Source organism: Condylura cristata, unplaced genomic scaffold, assembly GCF_000260355.1.
Source record: "Condylura cristata isolate star-nosed mole 26May11 unplaced genomic scaffold, ConCri1.0 scaffold00005, whole genome shotgun sequence".
NCBI classification, from domain to species: domain Eukaryota; kingdom Metazoa; phylum Chordata; class Mammalia; order Eulipotyphla; family Talpidae; genus Condylura; species Condylura cristata.
The window spans coordinates 35,814,482-35,842,023 of NW_004567106.1; the positions used below are offsets into that span (position 1 = coordinate 35,814,482).

The 27,542-nt window shown below is 37.6% G+C and overlaps 2 protein-coding genes across 8 annotated transcripts in view; one reads left to right on the forward strand and one right to left on the reverse strand.

Moving 5' to 3' along the window:
• Positions 1–7,710, forward strand: part of KIAA1324L (KIAA1324-like ortholog) — a 190,623-nt gene extending 182,913 nt beyond the window's left edge. For all 5 annotated transcript variants that reach the window (XM_012720964.1, XM_012720965.1, XM_012720963.1 and 2 more), the window contains one exon: positions 6,109–7,710. In XM_012720964.1, coding sequence (XP_012576418.1) covers positions 6,109–6,168 — 60 coding nt within the window. In that variant the 3' untranslated portion in view covers positions 6,169–7,710. The remainder of the gene's footprint in view (positions 1–6,108) is intronic.
• A 6,024-nt stretch (positions 7,711–13,734) lies between these two features.
• The window catches only part of GRM3 (glutamate receptor, metabotropic 3), a 198,552-nt gene continuing 184,744 nt past the window's right edge, over positions 13,735–27,542 (reverse strand). For 2 of the 3 annotated variants that reach the window (XM_012721061.1, XM_012721062.1), the window contains 3 exons: positions 26,966–27,140; positions 22,405–22,473; positions 13,735–14,247 (listed from right to left, as the gene is read on the reverse strand). In XM_012721061.1, coding sequence (XP_012576515.1) covers positions 14,174–14,247; positions 22,405–22,473; positions 26,966–27,140 — 318 coding nt within the window. In that variant the 3' untranslated portion in view covers positions 13,735–14,173. The remainder of the gene's footprint in view (positions 14,248–22,404; positions 22,474–26,965; positions 27,141–27,542) is intronic. The other variant, XM_004676882.2, reaches the window with a different exon arrangement.

Genomic DNA, 27,542 nt, shown 5'->3' on the forward strand with positions numbered 1-27,542 from the left:
ATAAAGGAACACACTTTATTTCTTGACCATTTATAGTAACATCTAAGTTAATGTGTGGTTTGAACATAGGATGGCTCAGCTATAATCGATTTTTTTTTTTTTTAAATTTTGGTTCACATCCTCATTTTTTTTGGTTAAGATTTATTTATTTATTCATACAGAACTGGGGTACAAACCAGAGGTGCCGGGGCAATGAGAGGCTTCAGAGACAGAGTGGGGAGCAGAACAGGCAGATCAACTAAGTAATCCTGCTGAGATCAGCCAAGGTCTGCCGTGCCATGTGGATCACCTCTGGGGCTGGGGATTGAACTTGCACTGAAGTGGCTGTGGCCAGCTTGCAGTGCTGCGTCCTAACCTGCTGTGCCACCAGGGAGGGCCCTATTGTCAATCTTACTTAACAGTTATCAATTCCTGATATATCATCTCCCAAGTGAATGAGCCCCAATTCTCACAATTCACTTACCTTTTCTCCACACATGGCTTCCATGTTTTCTTTAATCTTCATTGTTGCTGCATGTCTCTTGACTTGTCTGAAAAGAGGTAACACTTTTCCACTCAGAATTGATTTTATACCAATTATTTTCATGGGTTTCTCTCAATCTTGTTAGCCAGTATGTGAGGCTCTTGTCTTTCCTCTTCCAGAAAGATACCTGTCTGCCAATTCCCCATCCTCATCAAGCAAAACAATGAAGAGCTGTGAAAGTTATGAAATTGCACTCTACTTGTTAGTCACCAAATTAGTCTGCTGTAGTTTCATGGACTCTGGAAGATATAAGCACCTGCATCAGAGACAGAACACAGTTTCTTTCTCACAGTAGAAATACTAACACAAATGACAGTGTTTGCTTTGGTTCCTCAAGCCCCACTTTTCACAGACTGAAGGGGACCACTCTGTACACATCTAGGTTAGATTGTAGAAGAGAAACTCTTAGGTGAGGACCTGGGTTTTTCTTAAGAGGAAGTAACAAGTATGCCATTTGCCTCCTGAATAACTTCCTAGAGTGTAAGCAAACTTTTTCCTTGTTTTGGATGGAGACATTATTTTCATCATTCAGGCTTTTTATGATACAAACATGTTTAAGAAGATTATCTAGACCAAAAGACAACTAGTGTTTTCCCCACAAGACATGCAGGAGCAGAATTATCTCCCATCATCAGTTTACTTACACCTCTTTTGCTTGGTTTACTCCTGTGTTTCTGTATCTATACATTTAGTTGCTAGGAACTAGATTTTCAAGAGAAAGTGAATGCTCAGGTGACTCTAAAAGATTAAGTAGAGGTTATTCAAGGGGGAAAGAATAGGTTATGTATTATATGTATAAACTATTGAGCATTTCTTTAACAACTTCTAAGTATTGTTATTTTATAGCCAAAGAGTTGAAACTTGAAAGGGGTTTTTTAAAACCACATGGAAAATAGAGTTTTTTGTTTTGAATAGCAATTTTAGTAAACAAGATGTTTAAAGTTTTTAAAATGAAAAATACAAATATTACAGAAAAGTTTAAAGAATTGTATAATGGTACAACCATATACCCACCACCTAAATTGTACTGTATTTGCTTTACTACCTCTCTCTCCATATCTCTATTTCTTCATCCATTTAGCAATTCATCATTTTTTCTGGATGCATTTCAAAGTAAGAGCATACTTCAATACATTTCACCCCTAAATGCATCAAGAATCTTATAAGTGATGAAAAGAGTCAATATTTTCAATTTTTTTAAAGATTTATTTATTATTTATTTGTGCATACAGAACTGGGGTACAGGCCAGAGGCTCAGGGGTGGTGAGAGGCTTCACCAGAGACAGAGTGGGGAGCAGAACAGGCAGATCCACGAAGTACACTGCTGAGGGGAGCAGCTGGCGGGTCAGGAGAGGTCTGCCACGCCATGTGGTCACCTCCAGGGCAGGTGGGGATCAAACTCATGTGAAAGTGGCTTTAGCTTCTCAGTGCTGTGCTTTAACCCGCTGCGCCACCAGGGAGAGCCAATATTTTCAATTTTTAAAAAAGTTTTATTTATTCATGCATACATAACTGGGGTGTAGGCCAGCAGTGCAGGGGTGGTGAGAGGACTCACCAGAGACAAAGTAGGGAGCAGAACAGGCAGATTGATGATGTACACTGCTGAGGGGAGCAGCAGGCGAGACAGGAAAGGTCTGCCATGCCATGTGGGTCACCTCCTGGGGCGGGGATCGGACTGGTGATGAAGTGGCTTTAGCTTCATTGTACTGTGCTTTAAACCGCCCAGGGAGGGCCCAATATTTTCAATTTTTAAAGATAAAATGTTTACACAGAGTGCAATGCTCATAAGCTTAAGATTTGATGAATTTTGATAAATTCAGAGACCTGTGTCAAAACGCAGAACATTAGCATCAACCGTGAAAGTAAACTCGGATACTTTTGCATGTATTCAATCAGTCCCCATTGTCATCTCCCAAACAGAATTGCTGTCCGATCTTTTTAATCTATGGGTTAGTTTTATTTGTTTTAGAACTTCATATAATTGAAATTATACAACAGGTGTATAATTTGTTTAACCTTTCATTCAGGGAAATATTTTTGAGATTCATCTACCTTGTTTGTTAGTCATTATTCAGGAGCACTATTCTATGGCTTCAATATTTTATCCTACAAGATGTATTTACTCTCCTCTTGATATATATTTGTGCTATTTCTAGTGTTGAACTGTGAATAAAGCCACTATAGATATCATTATGCAAGTCTTGTGGTGTGTTCGAGTTTTAAAAGTTTGTTATATGTGGTCTCATGGAACAACAGTGTTTGCAAGTATCTTACATATGTGTCATGTAAGATTTGTTTATCTAATGTATCTTTATTCATGTTCTAAAGGCTGTACCTTACTTGGTACTTCCCTACCAGTGCACTGGACTTACAGGGTTTTATTTATAGATTTATCTTACTTACAGATTTATCTTTCTTAACATTCTCAGAAAATCAAAAAAGTTATTTTAGTTTAATTCTTTCATTGTTTCTTTTACTTGTGCACTCCACAATCATTATGAAAGACTGTGTGTTAGATATTCTTCCATGTGTGCTATGCCAAGTTACAGTTGTATATCTCAGAGACTATCTAGTTTATTGAAGGAGGGTATATGTACATTACGCACATACACCAACATCCATTATGGTAAGAAAGTTAAATACGTTCTCTTGGACACAGAGAGTATACAGGGGAGTACAGGAAAGGGGGTGGTGATAAAGTAAGGAAACCTGGTATAAATTGGTATTTGAGTAAATTATTGAATTCAGAACTTAAAAATATGTTTCCCTCTGGTGGCATAGGGGTTAAAAAACTCAGCACCATCACCACTATGGCCTGTGCTTGATCTTGATCTTCATCTAGGGAGCTAATCCACAGGGCACAACAGAACTTTCCTGTCATCTGCTACTCCCCTCAGCAGTATATTTCAGTGATTCTACCTGTCTTCTCCCCATTTGCCTTTGGTGAATCCTATCACTACCACCCCTCTGACCTACACCCCAGTTCTTAAATGTATAAATAAATAAAAATAACTCTAAAAAATTAATTTCGCACAACATATTTATTTAATGCACAAATAAGCCGACTTAGAGTACTTCATTATTTGTCCAAGAGGGGATTTAGATAAGAGTTAGAATTGGACTGGCTCCTGAGTTTCATTCCGTTATTTTTTCCTCCTACAATGAGCTCTTTCGCATTTTCATAACTTTGATTGAATCCTACCTTGTGCAAAGCCTTCAATCATATTTTACAAGTCAAGGAAAATGAGTGAAACACAATTTCTTCTGTCAGAAAATTCCAGTTAGTTGTACAAACCACACGTGCACACACACACACACACACACACACATAATACTAGCAATAGGAACAAAGTTCCATACAAACACAAAGGACATAGCAACTAAAGCACCATATGAACCTAACATGATTTATAAAGTTTTCAGTGTTTTACCTTCAATATTACTTTGAAGATAACCAAGAGGTCTCTGTTCCCCTCTCAGAAACAGATTGAGTCCAGTCTTCTCAAGAAAAGCCCACATCAATCTCAGATTTTCTTTCTAGTTCACGGGCAACACCCAGAAGCTCTTTCCTGTAATATACTGTGACTCTTTGAGGGCAGACATTCTTACCCCTCAAGTTTAGTTCTGTTCCTGAAACATAATAGATGCCTCATAATATTTGAATGATCAGTGGTTATTAAAACAACAACAACAACAACAAACTAAGGCTAGGGAACATGAGACTCAGGTGGGCTCTTACAAAACCAGCGAGAGTATTGAGATGTCAATGAGCTTTCCCTGGGGCTTGTGATCTCAGCAAAAGCAGGGAGAAGTGAAATGTTGGTGTTTACACTATGATTTTTTCCCCATGTAATTCTGTTGTTGCAACTCTAGAGATTGTCTGAAGTCTTCAACTTCTCCACTCAAATGAGAGAAAACACAAAACAACTTATTCGTCCTGACAGATACACACTGTCTACTTCCTATTATTTTCTCATTTTATTTCTCTTTGTTAGACACATATCCATTTGCACCTAGGATGTGTCTGCCTCTTCTTTCCATTATTTTAAGAATAGTCTTAGGTTTTTCATCTTCTCTTCAAAGCAGAGTCTCCCCTACCCCCAACCTCACCTCATTCCAGTGGACTTCACAAAGCTTTTTCTAATTTTAACAATAAAAGGTCTGGGTGAAATCCTGCCTCTGCTGTGGACCAGAGCAGCAGGAGCAGAAGACAAATTTCAGGGATGGCAATTCTGGTGCAGGGTGGACAAGGATGTGGCTGAGTGACAGACAGACACGACTTCTAGGAGTGCATATCTGAATGTGATTTATTTTTAAGAGTGCAGAGCATTTATACAATTTTCTTGGCAAGCATATATAGGGATACAATGATTCTTTTAATAGAAGCGTGACAGGTAGTACATTAATTTCTTTTTGTTTCTGAGATGTTGCCAGGGGCCGTAAATCAACTTGGGGCCCTAATTTCTTATTGTTTCTGAGATGTTGCCAGGGGCCCGAAATCAACTTGGGGCCCTAGGAAACCATTGTGTGTTCAAGCTTCAGTGCTGCTAAACAAATGCCCTATGTATCACCTATGCCTTTCTAATCCTTTTAATTGCTCTCCCCATTCATTTCACAAGCCACCTAGTGTACAGGAGTTAATAGTTTAATAGAATTAAAGATTGCAAAGGAGTTTCTCAGAGATAAATCAGTATCGAGAATAGAGGAAGTTACATTCCTTTCAAGAGTATTATTAGAGACGAAGCACAGTATCCATAACATTTCTTTAGTTCAGTGCCTTGTGTGTCAACAGAATCAGAAAGCAAATCAAAAGTTACAGTGACCATTCGAGAATCAGCCATTCTTTTATTCCTGGAGGGCCATGTATTCCTCCCATGTGCCCAGTACCTTGACCCTGCCAAGCTCTAAGGATTTCTCACTTAGGCGCCATGGGAGGGGACATGGCATGCCTCTTACTTCTTTTCCTTCACTAAATAAGTGATTTATTTTAATAGGTTGCATTTGGAATGTATTATATAACAATTATCAGCAATAATATATTTGACTTAACTTTTTTATTATTGTCTAAGATGACTTTTTAATATATTTAATAGACATATACCCCAAATAATTTCCTAAAACACATCATTGAACCTATGATCTAATGTCTTACTGGTGTTCTCATTTGTTTTTACTGTCCTGTTATTGTTTAGCCTATACTGTCTGGAGAAGATTTAGTTTCTTTCTGTTCTGTCTGCCAGTGACAGGGCAAGGTCGTCTATTTTAGCACCCAGGTCAAATGTCCTCTTAATAAGGGTCTCACTGGTTTCTCCACAAGAATCACTGATACATCTTTTGGTATCTATAGCAATTGTGCGTTTGCTTCTATTTTGGGTTTTCTGTCTTTTCTCCTGGACATCAAAAGCCTACTTCAGGGTAGGCATGCTGTTTTATATCTGTCATTCTCCTTTAAAAGTAAAAACCTGATTACAAGTGACAGGTACAGAGAGTAAAACAATTTTTAGAACTTTCCTTCTGGTCATGTAAGATTCTAAAATCTTACTGGAATTTTGGCAACTTGATTTTGTTTTTGTATTTCTTTATAGGAAAAGGAAGACCATTTTGAATCGGTTCAACTGAAAACCTCAAGATCTCCAAATATATGAAAAGACAGTGCTGTAGCCTTCAGACTAGTGAATAAAGAGACCAGCTTTCTAGTTTCACAAGACCATAGTTTAGAGCCTGTCCTCATACCTGGCATGTTGGTGACCTCACCAAGGAGGGTTCTGCCACTGAAAAGGAATGAAGGTTGTAATGTTTGAATGCCTTATCACATGGTCAAGTATCTTGCCAAAAATAGACAAGCAAGTGATTTGGGTCTCAACTGAAGATGAAGCTAAACTCAGGAAGAGATTTATCTGTATATACATGTTACTGAAAACCAAGGTTAAACCCACCAGTGCACTGCTAATGCATGCCATATAATGAATGGGTAACTTTTGTTCTTTATAGCTTCAATATAAAAAGTGTGTTTTGAAGGAAGATGTGAACATATGAATTGTAATCACAGTTATGTCTTTTCTTTATATTTAAGGGGAGATTTGAAAAAAATTTTAAAGCTATACTTATTTTTTCCCATTATTTATTTTCCTGACCTTACAGCATCTTTTCTATTAAAACTGGTGAACAAAGAAAGACAATATATTTTTCATTTTTTCCATATGATATCTTTCTTGATTTCATAAAGTGAAGTAAGCAGCAATTTTTTAGGAAGACTCATCATGTACTAGGGTTTTCTAAACATAAAATTGCCTTTGAGATTCTATACTTACTAGAACTGGTAAGAAGCACTTGACTGAAAATATTGAGAACTCTTAAAAAAAAAAAAAAACAAGCAAAGGAAGAGCCTCAGCTTTGTATGAGTAAAAAGATGAAAGACGCTGACACTATTATAGAAATCAAATTGCTTAAAACAGTTTAGTAGTACTTGAAATATAATTTAAAATGAGTGGGAAGGCTTGTCAAACTATTGTAAAATTGTGAGGAAGCAAATACGATGACTTGTAAGAGTCCAGTTATCTTTCCAAGGTATTGAGGTAATTTCCTGGTCACGAGAAAATTGCAGTGAGACATTTGCCCCAAAGGTTTTATGGTCATTTCTCTGCTACAAGACTTTAAGAATAGTGACTTCCATGAAAGTTTTTAAGTCAGTCAGGAATTCAATTTTGGAAAACTGCATATAATTATTTCATAATGAGAATGTGGTTGTACCATGAACCATTATGAAATAAGTTTTCTTATACAAAAGTGATCCTTATAGTTGAGATATTTCCTATGATGAGTGGTTTACATACTAAGATGATTGAATATTGTTGGCTGAAAAAATTTAAATGAAGTTGGATTTGACTAATTTAGCATAAGTCTTAATTGTGTTAGGAAAGAATGGAGTGTCCTGGCTATCGATAAGCTAAGGTACTCTGGTTTGTTTTAATAAAAAGTAATCTTTACAGGCCTTTATTCAGATTTTTTTTTCCCCCATAAGAGTGGTGATTGGCTAAACAAGACAGGGCATATGGGCAGGATTTGTTGAATGTTTTACCCCAAGTCTTTCACTGAGGTATGACTTGTAACTTTTTATTCAGCAGGTGTTATCTTTATTTTTGTGGCAAATGGGAGAAAAATAAATAATGTGTTTTTTTGGCTGGTGGGTAAAACACTGGACAGTTCTGTTATTGATGAATGAATATTTGTCTTGTATACATGTGTGTTGTTGTCGTGAATAAGGTGAGGTTGCCATTATTTTACTGTTTATGGTGTGGCAGAGTTGGTTTATAAGTCACAGTCATGTTTAATTTGTTTTTAAAATTTTTTTTTTAAATGTATACAGGCCTGGGGTACTGGTCAGTGGTGCAGGGGCAGTGAGGGGATTCATCAGATACAGAGTGGGGAGCAGAACAGGCAGATCGACAAAGTACACTGCTGAGGGGAGCAGCAGGCAAGATAGGAGAGGCCTGCTGCATCATGTGGGTCAGCTCCCTGGCTGGGGATTGAACTTGTGCTGAAGTGCTGCGGCTAGCTTTGTAGTGCTGCTGTTGTGCTACCAGGGAAGGGCCTCGTGTTTAATTTCTTAAATTTTCTTGTAAAAGAAATTATTGCTTATTTATATCCTGCTAATAGTGCTAATGAGTTTTCCCCCATCCTGATCACAATTTAAATAGAAGAATGGAAATACATGAAATGCACACTTTTCTAGGAAACCAGGCAAAGTTTTGCTTACTGGACAGGCATGCAGTTCTACACAGTCACCGGCCACCTCTCTCCATCTTGGGCTGTGCTCCACATACCCCACAGGCCACAGAGATAATTGGGACTTGCTCCCAGGGAGCTTTTTTCTTTTCCTGTCACTGGCCTAAAATATCTCACATGTCAAAAATGTTTTAAATTTTAATGAACTCACTGAAAATGTAGTTGATACTGTAGAATTAATTTATTTTATATCTTATTTATTAAATAGATTTTTGTCAGCTTAGTCCTATTTTGGAAAGGAGCTCCCATTCTCCTTTAGATCATAATGGTTTATCATTTTATTCCAAACACTGAAGAAATGTGACAGAAAGAATATTTTGATGAAAATATTCAAACCAATGCTGACTATGAAATTACCTTCAGTTTTATGTCTTGCCTTTGCAGTGTTCTGAGGAATGGTGAAAATCATCAACAAGTCAATCATGTTTCTGTGACTTCTAATTGATACCTGGTTTTCCTTCTCCCCTCCTCCTTTGAGGTAGAAGTTATTTTTTATCTTTTTAAAAGGCACAGTTTTGAAGCCTTTAACTACCTCATTATGTCAACTGTTGCCTCTTAGCACTCTGTCAAAATAAGTTTTAATCAGTTTTCTACTGGTTGAAACTATATCATCTATGGATAAATTATATGATGCCATTTAACAGCACTGAGTAATTCAATATTTGTTCACTTGATTAAAAAGATTAGATTTTATCCTTGTTGACATCTCCCTCTTTGGCTACTAAGTAATCAAGTCCTTTCTGGGATTAAAAATGTTTTATTATTATTATTATTATTATACTTATTATTCAATGTTTTATTACTATTAATGGATTTTTCCCCCCAAGGAAGAAAAGGTAATTTAAATAGTTATGCAGAAAAATTACTTCTGTCTAATCAAGTCTTTAGATTCCCAGGTGATGTGTCATGATTGTGGGTATATAGATCTAATCTGGTCAATTGTTCATTCATCTCATCAGAGCTACTTCCTGTAGTTCATGGTCTTTCTAATAGAGCCTAGTGTGAAGAGCATTTCTGTCTTCCCATGAAAATAACTTCTGTGGGAGTTGGCATGGGAAGATTGCTCAATGACAAGTTTAAAGTTAGTATATTGCTCACATTTACCTTCTCACATAAAAGATTTGTAAAGTAAATCTTCAAAAACCTCATATACCTCTACACCTGTGGCATAGCAACCATGAATATTACCTGATATTTATAGGACCAAATATTAAGGAATAAACTGTAAAAAAAAACAAAAACAAAAAACCTCAAAACAAAACTTATTCCTTGAATATTAAAATGGAGTTCACTTTCACAGTAACTGGCCAGAGATTAAGCTCGTACAAATCTTTCTTTTGGTTCCCCACATTCAGATGAGTTTAATTTTAAATAGTAAAAATAGTAAAAGAAGAAAGTAAAACTCCAGATGGGCACAAATAATAGCAAACGAACTGATAGAATAATTGTAATTGCCCCAGTAGGAGCCCAGCAACTTTTTCTGTAAAGGTCATATTTAGGCAGGACATATGGTCTTTTTTGCACTTCCTCAGCTCTGCCACTGCAGTATGAAAGCAGCTACAGACAATAACTAAGCAAATGGGTGTTTATCTGTATTGCAAGAAAACTTCATACACACCATCTTTTGAGTTTCATTTAAATTTCATTGGTCATGAAAATATATTTTTTTAATTTTTAATTTTTTTACATCATTCTTTGTTTTGTACATTTTTTTCATCTCAGTTGAGTCATGAATTTTTCTTTTGACCCTCCCCACCCCTCACAATTATTTAGAAGCATGGAAACATTCTTCATTCACAGGGCCTATAAAATTCTTGCTGGCCTAGGTTTGACCTGGGAGCTGTGGTTTGCTCACCTCTGGTTTATATCACCATCACCTATGAGCAAAATTGTTCAGAAGAACCTGTTCAAATACTGATACATTGCATTTTAGGATCTTATTACCTTAACTTTTTCTCAAGTCTCTAGGCCATTTAAGAAGAAAATAACTCATCACATTCCCTTGATGATTTGATCACCCACCCAAAAACAAAGTCAAATACTCAGTTCTGAGTTCCATTTGTAGGTCTGGCACTTGATTATAGATATTGATTAGCAAATGATGAAATTAGCAAATGATGAGTCAATTGAATTATTTCAATGTAAACCGGCAAGATTTATCTAAAAGCCTTTCTCTCTGGGGTTTTTAAAACATTTATGGCTAAGGTAATTGGATATTAAGATAATACAACTCTTAAATATAGATCCACTTAATGATATGACAATGGTGGTTACTGATGCATCAAAGTAGCTTCAACATCAATTCTGAGCCCGTTACCTCAGAAGGTCCCTGTTGAGTTGCATGCTTCAAGGGGGCACACCTCATTATATACATATCAAATCGTGTGAGCCTACACCCTAAAATATATGCTGTATTATAAACCAATGATACCCCAATAAAATAATTTAAAATTAAGAGGACTTCCTAAACAGCTTAGGGCATTTAAAATTACTTTAATGATTGGTTTCTCAATAAACATCTCTAATTTCGCTAAGTAGAATGTCCCCAGTAAGCCTTTTAATTTGCTGGAATTTTCCTTACCTTATGCAAGACTCATAGGAGAAGAACTCTTGTCTAAAATTAGGTATTGATGAGTTTGGTTTGGATGGGACCAATAGTTTCTTAGCTCAGATTTCTGATAGCATATTACCATTAGTTGTGTTAGATAAATGTTAAACTAGTAGGAATTATGTGAATCAAAATTTGTCACAGAACAGGAGTGGCAGTTGCTTACTTGTGATTTGGGGCCTTTGTCGTTAGACCTGTGGTTGTTGTATTCCACAACGGTGCTTCATCTTCCTGGCATCTCACTTTATTGTTGGCCTCTCCATCTATAGAGCCCTTTACTGAACACTTCTGGGGCTCAAAGTTGTTAGAGTGAATAAATGAGTAAAGCAGGGATACGAATTGGAAGAAACATGCAGTTGGAGATGGTAAAGGCACACTGGAGTTATTACCCCTTTGTGAGCATTGCCCTGAATCTATCCTCAGTGTGGTTTACAAGCCTGCTTGTCTCACAACTTTATTTTACCATAATAAACCTGAGTGGGGAAGAAATCTTTTAATATTTAAGCTATAGCGGACACAGAGCATTTCAGAAACCACAAATATTCAGAAAACCAAAAATGATAATCAGGTGTATTGTTAGGTTCTGATGTATCTTTTTATGAGTAGGATATATCATTTGTCTGAGTTCCTTAAATTCAGGAAGTTTTAGCAAAAATGGATCAACTCAGTCAGTTTCATGTTCTAAAAGGATAAAATGTTCCTAGAGTTTAAAAAAAATCAATTCAAAACCTGTTTGTTTGAAAGGTTTATGTATAAAAGATTTGATAGCTGCTTTTTCCCCACACATACTGTTTTCTAAAAGGTTATTTCTAGGGAAGCACATGTTATATGTTGCATTTCCAAATCAGAAAGATTTGTGTTGTGAAGGAAAAAATGAGAACAGTTGATCTGTTAATGCATTTTCAGTGGACAGGCAAAGTGTGAAATGTAGTAGCCATAGATCAAAACCTAGCTCAAAAACTGTTTTCCCAGGATTCACCCACAACCCAACTGTCTAGTTAAAAAAAAAAAAAAAAAAAGTGTAATAAATTTGGTTGTTTTAGTCATCTGACGAAATTTGTCTCTGAGCAACCCAGGTACTATTGCTTCCTAAGACTGGGACATTCCATCAGTGTATTGAGCTGCTTTTTTTCTCTCTCATCAGCTTTGCCTCAGTCTTTATCTTGAACAGATGCTCATCTGAGCATGCAAATTTAGCACTCTCATCTAGTGTTGTTGAACCTATCACCCAATCTGCCCCGCCCACTCCTTAAATCCTAGGTTTGTATTTGAGTATGAGAATTCAAGGCTTAGTAGGCACTGTTATCTTTGACCATCTGGTGACTTTTGAATGGGTTGATTAAGTTGCTGATTCAAATGCAACCAGAAGGAAGCAGAGAATATTTAGCATCTGACTCCTCACTTTATTTCCTTCAAGGCCAGTTCTGTAGGCTTTGTGCATCTGCTCCTTATTCTTTGGGTGTTTAATGAATAGTATAGGTAAGACCTAATTAGCAAGACTATTTTTAGACTGTGGTGGGTTCCTCAGTCCATTGATTTTCCTCTTCCTTCTTTGCTTTGTCTTCCTCAGTCACTTCTTATGCTTCTTAAAGGTAGGCATTACATTGTATTTATTTTTCTTTTTGTCACAATCCAAATAGTGGACTGTCCAAAGATACATCCATATCCTAATCCCTAGAACCTGGTGTTGTGACTCCATTTTGAAAAATGGCCTTTGCAGATATCATTACGGATTTTGAAATTCTCCAGTATTATTGAGGGTGGGTGGTGGGATAGCAGAGAAGTTATCCTAATGACTAGTGTCCTTGTAAGAGACATACTGAGGAGAAGGTGATATAAAGATGGAGAAAGAGCCTGGAGGGATGTTGATGCTATTCACAAAAAATGACAATGACTACAAGCCACAAGCATAGAGCAGATGCTCTCTTAGCACTTCTGCGGCATTGTGGCCCTGGAATACTTTGATTTCAAGATTCTGGTCTGCACAACTGTGAGAGAATAAACTTCTTTCATTTTAGCCATGTAGTTTATGGTAAGTTGTTATATCAACCACATGATATTTTCTCTATTCACAGGACCTGAAGCAGGACCTGACAGATAGTTAGGATGTCAGTAAGATTTTCTGTTAGTAAATGACTAGAACATTTACCAGGAGAAATAGGACAGTATTATGAAGCATAATCCCATTTTAGTTTATCCATGCTTTCCCAGTTCACTTCTTTGTTGAAGTTAGTAGACATTCAAGTTTATGACAAGCTTCTGTGCCTGGGCATTGTTCCTGGGACACTGGAAAATAAAAGCCTGTATTTTTATCGTTTCATTCAGTTATGAAGGGTGAGGATGACTTTCCAATGAAATAACAAGATGATCTCCCAGGCTTCTAGCTAGTAATTAGGTTGATTTCGGAAAGGAGAGGCTCCAAACCTTACCTGGAACATTGCAGTCCCTGCATTCTGAATGTTGAAACCCTCTCCTTGCCTCAAAGCCCTGAGATAAATTACAGGCTGCTATATAGACGTGGCTTAAGACTAACCACTATATATATATGTGGATATATATATATATAGTATTGCCCATCAATTCCAGGACATTGTGGTTTGTGGAAAGTCAAGATCTACACACAGCTTTCTAGAAGGATAAGCATATATGTTTTAAGTGTATATAGATGAGAAGAGGTGCAAAATTAGACAACTTTCAACATTAATAGTAGAAATGATTCTGTTAGCATATTCATGTTACCTGGAGTGATTTCATAAAGAACACACCATTATCCACCATGCTGAAAAACCTTGACGGTTTTATTTTCAGTATCTTTACATTAATACAGATGCTTTTTATTTTTGTGCTGAGAAAAACAATCTGTTACACATAATGTAACTTTAATATACAACATAGAAACTCATCCTAAATTAGTTACAACAAGGACCTACAAAAACTTCATAGGAAAAAAAGTTACCTAATATTGCCACCATATTTTTCAGTAGACTGACCCTGTCAGACCCTGTCACCAATGCTCAGCTCTGTAAACAATGGTTATTTCCATGTTCTAGGAAGTATTAATAATAGGGGCACTAAAATCAGCCTAAAAATTCTAGCACATCACTATATACTGTACAGTCCTCAAAAATAATTTATTGTACTGTTTCTAAAAAAAAGGTACTAGGTTTTTCTTTTGCTTTGTTTCCATATTCTGGAGCTGCACTTGAGCACTTTTTTCTAACAGTCTAAGAACACGAGAACTGAACTGCAATTCACAATCACAGAGATGAGGTGGTGGAGTCGAGGACCTCCCGCCCGTTGCATACTGTCGGGACATACGTGCTTGCAGAGGCTGGAAAACAAAGAAAATTCACTGTTAGTCAGATGGGTTACATAGGTAATGGCACAGATAATCTCAGACACTTGTTAAAATTAAGCTTAAAACTCATTTGAACTCAGCACTGGAAGATGATAAGTGATTTAATGATATGGTAGGGAACTTTCAAAATATATGTGCCTCAAAATTAATTTCTGTCTTGGAAAATATCTCTACTGATGTCCCATCTTATGAAGAGTGAGTTTATAAGCATAATTATTGTTGGAAGAAGTCACTTGTGGATTTAAAATCAGCTTTGGTAATCTATAAACTGGTTAAGACATAATGTGAAAATTGAAAGCCCTCTGCAAATTTCTTAAAGATTCTTAAATTAATTACTTTTTCCAATACCTTAATTAGCTTTTTCTTTCTGGGCAGGGATGACTCTTCTGTACTCCCAGGAGTCATCTGTGAATTCCACTGCTATATTTTCATTGTTCAAATGGATAACCTCAGTGAAAACTAATGAGACTTGGGGTGTTGGGTACTTAAAATTCATAGCAGTTTTCAGAAAGGAAGACGCAGGATAAATAAAGTTAGCCTTTCACACCATTAGCCTCTGTGGGTCTCACCTGCGCTGTGATCGTGTTAACACTGGAGGCGCGTGGGCATGGGGCACCCGTGCCTGACTGCGGACACCTGAGTACGGCTGTGTGCACAGGTGCAAGTGTGCACACATGCGCCTGGAAGTCTGGGATGTGCTGGCGACGTTACTCAGAGACGGTTATGGCGGAACAGCTGCCAGAGAGAGGCCACGTTCCCAGAGAAAGCCCAGGGAAAGGGGGTCTAGCCGTTCAAAGGGGGCTCAAGCTGCTGTTTTCCTGCTGGCTTGCGTCCCCTAACCTGTAGGCATGATGCCAGAGGCTCCAAGTTTCTCTCTCAAATCTCTGGAACTGATGGTGAACCTACCCGGCCTGGGATGGTTGCAAAACAGAAGCCATTCCACGTGGATGATGCTGGTGAAGGCTGTAGAACAGAGCTGCCCTGTGAGTACCATGTGGATACATACGCTTACTCATTTTAGGGCACTGCGTTTTCCCCGATATGGGCTTATTAGCTTTTGTGTTCCAGATGTTTTGTTTGAATGAAATGCAGGTGCAGATGAGATATGTCTGTTTTATCCTTAATGCTTTCCTCCTCTCCCCCGCCCCCTGCTACTGAATGAGGATAAAAGTAACAAGCCCCATTCTCCATGAGAGGATTCCCCTCAGTCAGAGGTGGCTTTACACCACCTTTAGGTCCTGTGCCTTGGTCTGGACGTGAGGACTTACACCGATCAGAGGGAGCTGATTCTCTTGGATACCTGGTCACGGCCCAGGTCAAACTGACTAATCAACTGCCCCATGCTCAAAGGGGGCATCTCTTGGGTAATAAAAAATAAACTAATTTCATGCCAACGTCTTCATGCCTGACACATATATTTTACCCCATAAAAGTGCATCTTTCATGAAGTTTCTTTACAAAGGAGCGAATAATTAAGAAATTTGAGATTACATTCAGGTGTTCAGTAGGAAACATTCCCCATACCTGGAGCAATGAGGTCTCATGCTCACCAGAGAGCTCACGACCCTTCAGTTGACATCAATTAGGGATGTGAGAAATCTCTAAGTCTGTGACATGCTAACTCTCTTGGGGATATTTTTTCTTTTTATCATCTTTAGATTCAGGTTCACTTTTTCTTAATATGGGCACACTAAAAGCTGTAATATCTTTGGGGGACAAGGATGGCATACTTTTTTTAATGATGGCTTAATTTGCACTTTCTGAAATTTGAGAAGGGAGACTATATCTGAGATAAACACTTGATGGAAAGTGATATTGATATGATCATTCCAAATCTGAGTGCCTTATTTTATTCTTTGCAAAGTTTCTTCATATGCTCTAAATCTGGTGCTCAGAGATCATTAAAGTAAGAGAAAGAACAGGCAAAGGGAGTTCAAATCACTGTGCACTGGAAGCCTGGCAGAGCCCTCTAGGGTACTCACTAATGTGCACTTTCTGTAGCCTCCTTGTATCCAACTGCATTACCTTCACGGCTCAAGGTGATATGATAAACATTTCATATTCAAGTGGCCAAAGCATACCCATGCCTATCTAGTCTTCTTTTTCTCCGTGGGTGTTCATACCATCTGGACAATTACCTAAAGCAATAGCCTACCATTTATGCTTCATTTCTTTTTTGCCCTATTTCCTATGTCAAATTTGCCTTCAGATCCAATAAACTTAATCTCTGCATCTAACTACTATCACTGGCTCCATCATAATTGTGTGAGAGCATTATTATCTTTCTTTTAATGACTGCAATAACTCCTTGCTGGTATTGCTGTTTTACACTTGCTCCCTGCAATACACCCTCTGTACAGCAGAGAGTGTCATTTTAAATGTAAACTACCTACCGACATGCTCTAGTGGCTTCCCTTTTTTGCAGTTCTTATTTTGGTCATTGAATCCCAAGATGATTCAGACCATGCCTAGCCTTCTGAATTTACCTTCTTTGTGTCTTCTTCACCCCTGTTTTTGTGCTTTTGTCTTCAAACAGCTTATCTGTTTTGCAACTTGAGGCTTTTGGATTTATCTGGAATGTTCTTCCCTCTTTAATAGTGTTACTACATTTGAAAAGTCTAGTCCAGTTGGTGCTGCTTGACTATTTTTTGTTGTTGTTAGTATTTTATCTTTTAAGTTTTTGATTAGATACTATGGAAGCGCTTTTTCACTTTTTATTACTTTGTCCCTATGCTGGTCATAGAGTAGGCCCTCTAATACATTTTCTGGATACTTGTGTAAGTGGCTGTACTCCCAAGAAAATGAGAACCAATGGAAGTTTCAAAAAGGGGATAATCTTTTGACATGAAGAAATAACCAGCAAATGTGAGACCTCTGGGCAGCCTTGTTTGGGCCAGGGTGGCTTCTCCAACCACATGGTGACAATGTGCATCACTGCCCCTCCAAAGAGGATTGGCTTGGGCGAGAGCACCCCATAGCGGGTGTGTGGCTTTTGACATTTTGACTAATCTCTTCATCTTTTCCAGGATCAAGTTTTATTATTTCTGTGCAGGGTTTTCATTTTCAGAGATTAAAGAGGAATGATATGTCATGGGGATAAGTCTAGAGGAGCCAGGGACTGGCAGGCTGATGCCCTTCTCCGTCTCCCTTGGATTAGTAATACCCCTCTCTACTTGTATTTTTAAAAAAATGTATTAGAAACCTACAGTGATGTCCCTGTACTACTGTGGAACTTGATGGAATACTCTTCTTAAATGTGAGCTTATGATCCGCTTGCTCATTGCATTCAAATCAGGTATATTTTGACTAGGTAGGTAAGAAGTCCATGTAGCTGCATGAAAAATCCGCAAGTTATATATATAGTTTCAAGGCGCCTTCTGTGTATACCCCATGGACATCATTATGGAATTTCACAGCATAATTAAGTTGTCTACCTGCTGTATAAGGTTATTAAAGGGATCATCCCATGTAAGAATGTCTAAACTCTTTGAGAGAAATTGAAAGTGTTACAAGGTATAACAACAGAAATACTCACAAGATACTTTTGTCCCTAGTCACTTTTTAGTGCATTGAAGAGAACAATAATGGTGTATTTTTTCCTGCTACTCTTTTACTGTTTCATCTGTGACTTTTGCCAGTACATTTTATTATGTGAAAAATAGTCTCAATTTTTGCACATGCTGCTGAATATAGTAGAGGAAATTATTGTTTTATGAGTTTGCTATCTCAATTACTTTGACTTTCATAAATATTTTACATATGCCTCCAGTATTAGTCCATCTGTCATTCCCCAAGGTAGTAAAATATGTGGAAGAGCAAAGTACTATCATTTTTGTGTGTATGTTTGCGATGAGCTTTTGCTATTATTCTAATGAAATTCTCACGAGATTTTTAATGGTGTAGGTTTAGTCCATTTTCTTAAGTGCGGCTAAGCAGATTTCTGTAATCATCTTTTCTGTCAAAAATAAGTGTACAGGCTTATTTTTGACTTTCTTGGGTGTGGGGGTAGGGCAACTGTTATGTTAGGCTAAGGTGGTGCTTTATGCTACTCAAAGTGAAGGTAGTTGAAAAAGACCTAATAATTCTTCCCATTGGTTACAAATGGGTAATTCACATCCAGTAGAAGGTATATTTAGCTTTATAAACTTGATAAAGCATTGCAAATCGATGTAGCCAAGTGACAGCTTTATCTCACACAGTGAAATCTATTTCTCTTCCACCAATAATGCTCAGACTGGCCAAGCTTGGAGAAAATGGCTCTATTTCTTTTTCTTTCTTTCTTTTTTTCAAGTAACTGTGGCCTCAATCAATGCTAAGTATTTTTATTTAATAGATTCTTATGGGTGCCAAGTCTGTTAGTCAATTTAATGGCCCAATTTTGGCTCCTGAAAATTGGTGTGTTATTACCATAATTCTAATATATCAGATCGAGAAAAGAAATAAAACAAACACTTAAACAGAACAGGCATTCCAGTTTGTTTCCATCTATTCCATTTCCTTGCTCCTGGTGACCCCAAATAATTTTCCCCAGCATGTCTATTTGTTTAGATATTTGAATGCTGTGGTCATAAAATCCAATTTCCACTGTCTGTTGATTTATCCTCCTGTGTATCATTGAGACTGTATTCTTACTCATTGTCTTAACTTTACTTGTGTGAGGAGGGCCCCTTAGTCACACTCTTGAATTTCATTCGCTGATGAGTAGATGCTGCCTGGGAAAATGATGACATTACTAGATACTGATTTGGTAGCTGTGGAAGATGGAGAATCTGTTAATTCATAAATGTGGGCTACATTCTCAGGGGATGTTTCCCCATTATTATCTATGTAATGGTCTACAACTACTAATGTGGATTTAAGACAAAATAATATTCATGATGGTGTGGAATAAAAATCTGAAAATACAAGATATCATTTTCATTGTAGAACTAGAACTAAGGAAGCAAAGACTTCTTTCAATGACTCATTTCTTGTAAGATGAGATTAGTGGAAAGGGAAAATATAGCATTGTACCTTTTCTATAAGCCCACAGCACAAGATGGTTTTCTTACCAACAGAAATCCCACTTCGATTTTAGCTCAGTCTGTGGCTGTCTCATCATGCTGCCTTTCCAGTTATGTTCTTTTATTTTCTCTTCCGCTCAAAAAAGTATGAGTGGATGTATAATAATTTATACGTGAAGACAATAATTATTTGCACATTTCTACTTGTTCTGCATTTTTCTTGTCTCCTCTTAGTTGCCCAGAATTTCCAAGTTCTCATCCTTTCTCTCCAAATGTGTTTTCAGGCAAGAAGCTTAAGTCTATTCACTCTAATAAGAATAGTATGTACTACAGTGTATAGGTGTCAAGGTATAAAGCCTAAAATGTTAAATTCTACTGAAAACTATTGTCAGGCATTAGTCTTGCTTTCTAGTGAACTCTTCCTGATAGCTTCATTTTCAAGTTACATACTGTTTCTGAACACTTTATTGGCTTCCATTGGTACCATCCTGAGGTAAGCCACCATCATTGGAACTACGTAGTAAATTCACCTATTGCCTTCTCAGTGATCTTTGTCTATTCCCTGTCTTATGTTCTGCTCACACAGTCAAAATGATGAAAGGATCCTTTTAAAATCAGGTCATGCAACACCAATGATGAAACCCTTCCAATATTTTCCCATTTCTTTCAACAGACAAGTAAAAGTCCTTACAGTGACTTCCCAAGTCACTCTCAGAGTCTCTCACTGTGCCCACGCTAGCCTGTCTCTTCACACTTCCACTTTTTTCATTTCCCTCTGGTCACATTGACTTAGGATGTCCTTCCAACTTTGGGTTGTTGTTTTCTCTGTTCTCTCTGCCTGGAAAGTCCTTCCCCTAGATATCAGCATGTCTCTCTTGTCTCTGCTCAAATGTCACTGTGTCAGAAAGACCTTTCCAAGACACTATACAAAATATGAATACTGTATCCCCAGTAAGCCTTATTTGTTTATGTATGCCCCATTTTGCTTCCCCCATATCACTTAATCACATACGATATCTATAATTACTTTGTTTGTGCCTCTAGATGATCCAGGACCCTAGAGTTTTTTGAATGAATGAGTGAATTATTGATCAAATTGATCACATTTCCTAGGTTAGTAGGCCCTCTCCCAAAGCCTCTGAAATTACTGTAGGTAGAGAGAAGGCCTGTTAAAAACATTCCAGCAGTAGGTACTTTCTGCTCGAGGCACACAGCTATCTCCATTTTTGGATGTTCTTTAGAGAATTTTAAAATGTTCAGTGCTAGGAAAGAGACATAGTATATTATCAACATCAAAAGTGATGTTAAACCTTGTGGCTGCTTTGTCGTTAGGTATTGATCATCTGAAGCAGGGTATGAGCAGTATTTTATTACGTACAGTTTCTTTTTGTATGAACTCATCTGCATAGTTCTAAGACTGGCATCACATTCCCAAGATGTTGTGTGGAAATGCATGATTATAGAGATCTCTCATACAATACTGAATTACCTAGTTTAGGAAATCTCAAAGCTATGACATTCCATTCAGGTGTTGAGAACAGAGTGAAAACTATACAGTGAAGTCTGAGAAAGTGGTACTTGGGTTTAAAGTCAGGCAATAGTCCCTTCTAGTGAAGTTAATCTTCTTTAACTGAGAGAAATCATATCTTTTACATAAACTTTTAACCATTCACACAAAGCAAATCACATCAAATCTTCATCAAATCACATTTTCTGAGAAGCTCTGTGCATAGTCTTCTGTAATATCACATCTCTCCTGTGTGTAACCTGGATATAGGGATCACTGGGGTCACAGACAGGATTTAGCTGTTGAACAACCTGGTATGGACTTCAGAGAGGAAAATAAGTCTGTCTGTATGTGAATAGAATAAGATACCATCATATTGATGCTTTTAGTTTACAAATATTGAAGAAGATTCTCATTGTGAGAATAGACCATGAGATGAATTTTCTACCTGAACTGAGATAGGAAATCCAGAAAAGATCAGGAAAAAAATCACACACAGTGTTTCAGTTATCATATTCCTTATAGTTATCATATTCCTTAAAGTATTGAACAAGTATTAGAGGTAAGGAGAAAATAACTTAAAGGTTGCAAAAAGTGATTGTGAGACAAATTCAATGGGAATATTAAATAGAATGTGGGTGAGGCACTAAACATCAATTCCCGAATACATGTAGGGCTACTTTTTTTACAGCTGGAGATTTTATTCCTGCATTTCCAAAACGAAAATAGATTGGCATCTATCAGATTTGGATGCACTAATTGTATTCTGGCTAAAAGCAGATGGCTTAACTTACTGAATACTCTAGGCTCCTCTTGCAGTGGCCAGTGAGGATTTATGTTTATAATATACTTATGCCTGTGGCAAAGAAGACTGTCGACTTAGTCTGCGTTGCCAAATGACTTGCTAATTTGCCTGGCCAGGCTAGTACATAGTGTCATTATGGGACTCCCTGCACTGCAAGTTGCAACCATATTATTCTGTTTTTCTAGATTTGCACTATAGAGAAGAACCTTAGGCATAAAGGTGCTATTTCTTTTCTCCTATAAAGTCATATTCAAGACTAGAACAATGGTTTGTCCCCTGCTAAGTGGGATATCTTCAAAGGTTTGGCCCTTGAGAACTGCAGACTGGTCCTCAGGTGCTTGCTTTTTTGCTGTAGCTTTGGGGAAAATTATATGGTATGAAAATATATTGTAATAAATAATAATTGCATTAATTGAGCACTTCCCATATTACTATCTAAACAAGTGACTTTCTGAATAAGGTTTTGGGAGAGGAAATCAATCTCCATATGCCTATGACTCCTTGGGGAGCCAAATTTGGGTATCATTAGTCAGCAGAAGCCTCTTGGCTGATCTTTATAATAACATACATACATCTGAAATGATCACCAGGAGCAAGAGAAACACACATCCCTGCAGGATCAAGTCTGGGAATATAATAGCACCAAGACTGCTGGGCACACTTCGTTTCTCACCTCTCTCCCCAATCTGTACTGGTACAAGCCCAAGTTTATGTCAACAACACGCTGACCCATGTGGGTCCTGTAGGATTTTACGCTGAGTAACCTCATGTGTATATCCAATCTGTTGCATTGAGAATGATGCAGTTCCACTTACATTTGCAGCACGCGTTCTTGATTGCCTGTCCTTGGGAACCAGCTCTGGAAAGTCCCTTTGCTTCTAAGGCTGAACAAAATAAAGAATGACCTCTTTTCTTTCTCATTCAAATACAAAGGCTGTTTGCTTATGTGTGCGCGGGAGTAGGAGCAGCATTACAAGTGAGAGGATTTTAGGGGCTCTGAGAAACAGTGCTATTGGCAGGAACAGCCCAATTTTCAGTGCATTTTTCTGTGCAGCCAGGTGGTTTTATGTCAGGAATGCCTTCTCCAGAGACTGTCAAAGGGAACTGGAAAAACAGCTACATGGGATGGGGTCACTGACTTTATGAAGCAAAAAATGGGAGTTCAGAATGCCTCTCCCTCACCAAACCCAGTGCTGCTCCCTCTTTAAGGGTTTTCCTAGAGACCTGTCCTGATCTTCACTGGTACCTGGATGAGCAGACAGTATGGTTTAGGTCAGGGTGTTCAAAATGTTTTGCTTAGACCACATCCATTGATCTATCTGTGTCTCTGTTACAGTCAGATTTCTTACCTTTGCCTAAGCCCCATAAATCAGAATATCTTTGAATGGGGATTAGAAATCTTCATTTCAAAGAAATTTCTTTTTTAGGACACAAATATTGAGACCCTTATGGTTGCACTTAGTGGAAACAAATTAATGTCTCCTTTAGTCTTATTATTCTAACTCCCACTATGATAGTTAGTCAAATACAACTCAGATTGGTTTTGCACCTAGTAACCCATAAACATTTCTGAAGCAGTTTTTTTAAAAATATATGAACAAAAACATCTTAGCTGTGTCTTTTAGTCTATGACTGTTTCTGAGTTTGGTCATAATCTTTTTAGAGTAATTATTCAGATTTTAAAGCTCAATTTTGATACCACCTTAGCTGTGTCAAGGGAGCTCACGTAGGCTCTGAAGTATGAGGTATTTTCCCTACTCTCTTACCAAAGAACTACTGGGAAGAAGTACAAATGTAACCTTTCGCCTAGGTGACTTCTTGGCATTATATAAGATTAAGTGATCTAAATTGTTGTGACCCCCAATAAAATTGTAGCGCTGGAATAATCGAAGATTTGGAGTGTCATGTCACAGAAATGGACACAAATTCTTTGACAGGTAGGGTCTATCATGCATGTGGGAATCTCAGGTGGAGAGACTTCCTACCAGCCATCAAACAAAAAGTAAAGGCATTCTGCACCCTCCAGATCAGCTCAGTCTTGTCGGAATATAGAAGATGACTGCTCAGTTGAACTTAGCTTAAATTCCTGACCCACAAAATTGTGAGAGATGATGAAAGTGTGTTGGGGTAATAGAGAATTGAATGTGTTGGGGTGGGAGGGAATGCTCTTGCCATGCTAGCATGTTCTCGTCCATTCACAAAGCTTGTCTTTTTACCTCTGAAAAAAGTAAGTCAGAAAACCAGTAGCAATAAAAAATAAGTAAAAATAACTCAATAAATGAAATTCCTGTATAATGTTAATTGGAAGAATTACTTACAATTTAAATAATACACATACTTTACCTAATGAACTCAGAGTGGTTTAACAAATTTTTCCTGGTTTATAAAACAGAATATTTATAAAATAATACGTCACAGTATTTAAAAAAGGAAATGGATATAAATTGAGCTGAATAAATAATGAAGGACACAGGCACTTACACATTAAATGAGTTGCTTAAATTCTCAATAAAGTGGGTTAGTCACATGTTCATTTATAGAACTAGTCCTGTAGACCACTAGCTTTCAAACTTTTTGGCTACAAGTCACAATAAGAAATAGAAATATTTTGTATGTAGTGGAAAAGGACCCAATATCATACATATAACTCTGGAGGAAACTGTATATGCCTTATAGATGGCACACTCTGTGATTTTTAAAATTCTACATCCTTTAAAAAAAATGTTGGTCAAGCTTACTAAATTAATTTCATGACCCATTAATGGGTTATACTCTACAGTATGAAAGCCACTGCTCTAAGTACTAAGCTTCATGCGACCTGAAATTCTGTCCACAGCACCACTGCTTACAGGGTGCTTAGAAATTTCTGGTGCAGAGAAGGTACCAAGCATTGCAAGCATGAACGAATTATATAACAGTAATTATAATTTAGTAAAATGGAGGGGTGTAGATAAATAATCAGGAAATCCAAGGTCAATTCTGAGTCATATACATCCTTGAAAAGTGCTTCATTTCTCTATATTCTTATAAAATAGAACTTAAAATGTTTTGATATTTGGACAAAATGAGTCCACTAATATAATACTATTTTGCATAAAAGATCTAGAATTATAAGTAAGAACAATGTCTCTAGTATATACTTTGAAATATCTGTGAATGCAAAGAAAATACCTTTGAAATGTCCTAAATATGTCGTATGAATATTTTTTTTCATATGACTACTTTTTAAAATACTACTTCTTTAATTTAGATTAACCAAAGAAAAATTTCCCAGAAAATGAAGGCTAACTTTAGACATTCTTAAAGATAAAAATTTATTTAGAATTTCACTGAGTAGCAAACAATCCTAAAATGTGCTTGGTAGATGCCTCCCATGAAGTATTCTTTGGAGCATTACTATAGTCGTATACTGAGCGTAAACCTGCCCCTCATCCTGAGCTGTTTTTGTGTCAATGGATATTTCCAAAACTGAAGAGAGACCTGATTGAATAAAATGATCTTCTTATCCCTTCAGGAATTTATTAATCCCTAGTATATATATTATAAAATGTCAACACTTCTAAATTACTGAGCTTTTGAGTATGAAATTTTGAACAATATCTATGGAGGAATTAAGGACTTTGCTAAAATTGTTCTAATCACCACCAAGAGCCCTATGCTCTCAACAAGACAGTTTTTGCCTGTGTAGACCTTGAAAGATAGCCTGGATGGGCCTTCCCTTTGTTTTGTCTGTAAAGCCTACCAAGGATCTGGCTTTGTGGGAACTTTCTTAGCTTGCTTTCTGGGCAAAGCAGCACACTGCCAGTTTGATGTTCTAGCCATGAACTCAGAGAAACACTTAAAAACCATGGTTCTGCCACTCCCAACAAGGGTGGTCCTGGCAGGTTTCTCTGTTTCAAAGAGCTTTGAGCATTGTATAAGTTGTAGTGCACATGGACACACACAGAAAACATTTTTAGCCTAGTGCCCAGCACATACAAACCAATAAATAATAGTTTCTGTTAGATGTTGTAATCATTTTTGTTTGTTTTATTGTCAGCTGGGTGGTTAGGAAAGACTTATTTGCTCAAGAAATAGCAGGTTTATTTAAATCTAAGGAACATGATTTCATGGGTTTTACCATGTCTTAGGACTCAAGCACTATGGGGCCCAGAAACTCAGCTGAAAAACAGCAAGGTCTCCGCCCCTGAGCAGTGCACCTGTAGTGACAAACACTGTCTCGATGAACCCTGCTCCGAGCCACAGCCCTGCTCTACTGCTGGGAGAAGTGCCACACTGCTAAATATGTACTTTGTTGGGAAAACTAGGGCACCAATTCGATTGCTCTCTGTGATGCCGAGCTATTTTGAAGTATAGTTTCAAATCGACTCCCGGCAAGTTGTGAAGTTGTCATTTGTCTCTGTCACTTCTAGTCTTCCCTCCCTCATGGTTCTGAGCCCCTTCCCTCCCCATCTGTGAGTGCATTTCTACTTCATATCATGGATGAGTAGGATGGCTTACAAAGGCTGTCCTTTTAGGTGTATTTGTGCTTTAGATGACTCTAAAAAAATGAAGCCAATGATTCTCCAAAGGGAGGGTTTCAGATATCTGCAGGCGAGTGAGAGGGATGATTTGGGACTGGCGGTGATCCTGGATTCCTCAGTTCACACCGCCTTGTCAGCTGGCTCTCAGCTGGAAAAACATTTTGTCATTGCAGTAGGGGGGAAACTATTTCTACATTTTCCAAGGTGTGTTTCATGGGATCTGAGTTGCTTTATTGTGGGCAAAAACTTTTAAGAAACTACGAAAGTTAAACAGGTTTCTTTGCTGTAGAGATTTTCAAGACCTTTAACATGCTTATGTTATGGAGATGTTTTGAACATGTAATGGGATCTTTAGGATGTAGCAATTTCTATCTTATTTGCTTATCTTTTAATTTTTCAAGAAACAACTTAAGCATCTAATATTCTTTATAAAGCACCAATCTAATCCAATATTCTAGAACAATCTGTAAGACATGGCTAGGATGGCCAGTAGTATACTCAAGATTCTCTACTGAGAGGAATTCAGGTTCAGAAATAACAACCACATTCTTAGACTCCACGATATGGTTAAAAAAAAAAAAAACCCTCCATATAGTTACAGATTTAATGTCTGTCTTCCCTGATAGAATATATGTGCATTCAAAGTTTTGAATCTTCTATTCACCAAAGTATCAGTAGCCTCTAGCATGGTACTTCGCACATGGTGATTGAGCTAGAAGTTATTAAAACTGATTTAAGATTGTTCCTGGGTTGAACATGTGTTTTCTGTTCCTGCGTGTATCCATTGCTTCCCCCTGCCTGCCTGCCAGTCCAATTCTAGGTATGAAGGGCCAGTGCCAGATTCAGTACTTACACTGAGAGTACGTGGTCCCGGTCCCACTGACACTGAACCTGTTCAGATGCAGCCTGTGTGTGACCACATTCTTCTGGGGTTGGAATAGAATGATGTGTACCTTGGGTGCAAACAGACAGCCCAGGACCACAAAGCCGCTCAGGCTAACAGAGATGCACATGGTTGTTGTCTGTACCTGCAAGAAAGAGTTTCATAGTTAAGTGTCCAGCTTTACATTTCCTTACAGTAGATGGCCAGCTAAGGGAAGCAATGAACGGTGCCCAAAATGAAAAATCCAAAGCATCCACAGTTCTGCTCTTGGTATAGCCACACCCACACAGGACTTATACTAGGTTTTCTAAGCATGGATTTTTAGGGTTGGTAAGCAAGCACTCTTAGTGTTGGGTTCTTCCGAATGCTTGCTAAGACATTGCATCAATTGTTTTGTTTTCTTTATGCTTCGAAAGAGATTTTTCTGTAGAGCCTCTAAAGTCAGACTCTTAAATTGTAAAATATAAATATTCAGTGATGGAGTGACAGATTGCTGATGGTTTCAATCAAAACGGTCTGTTTAAGGCTTGTGATATTATAAACAAAA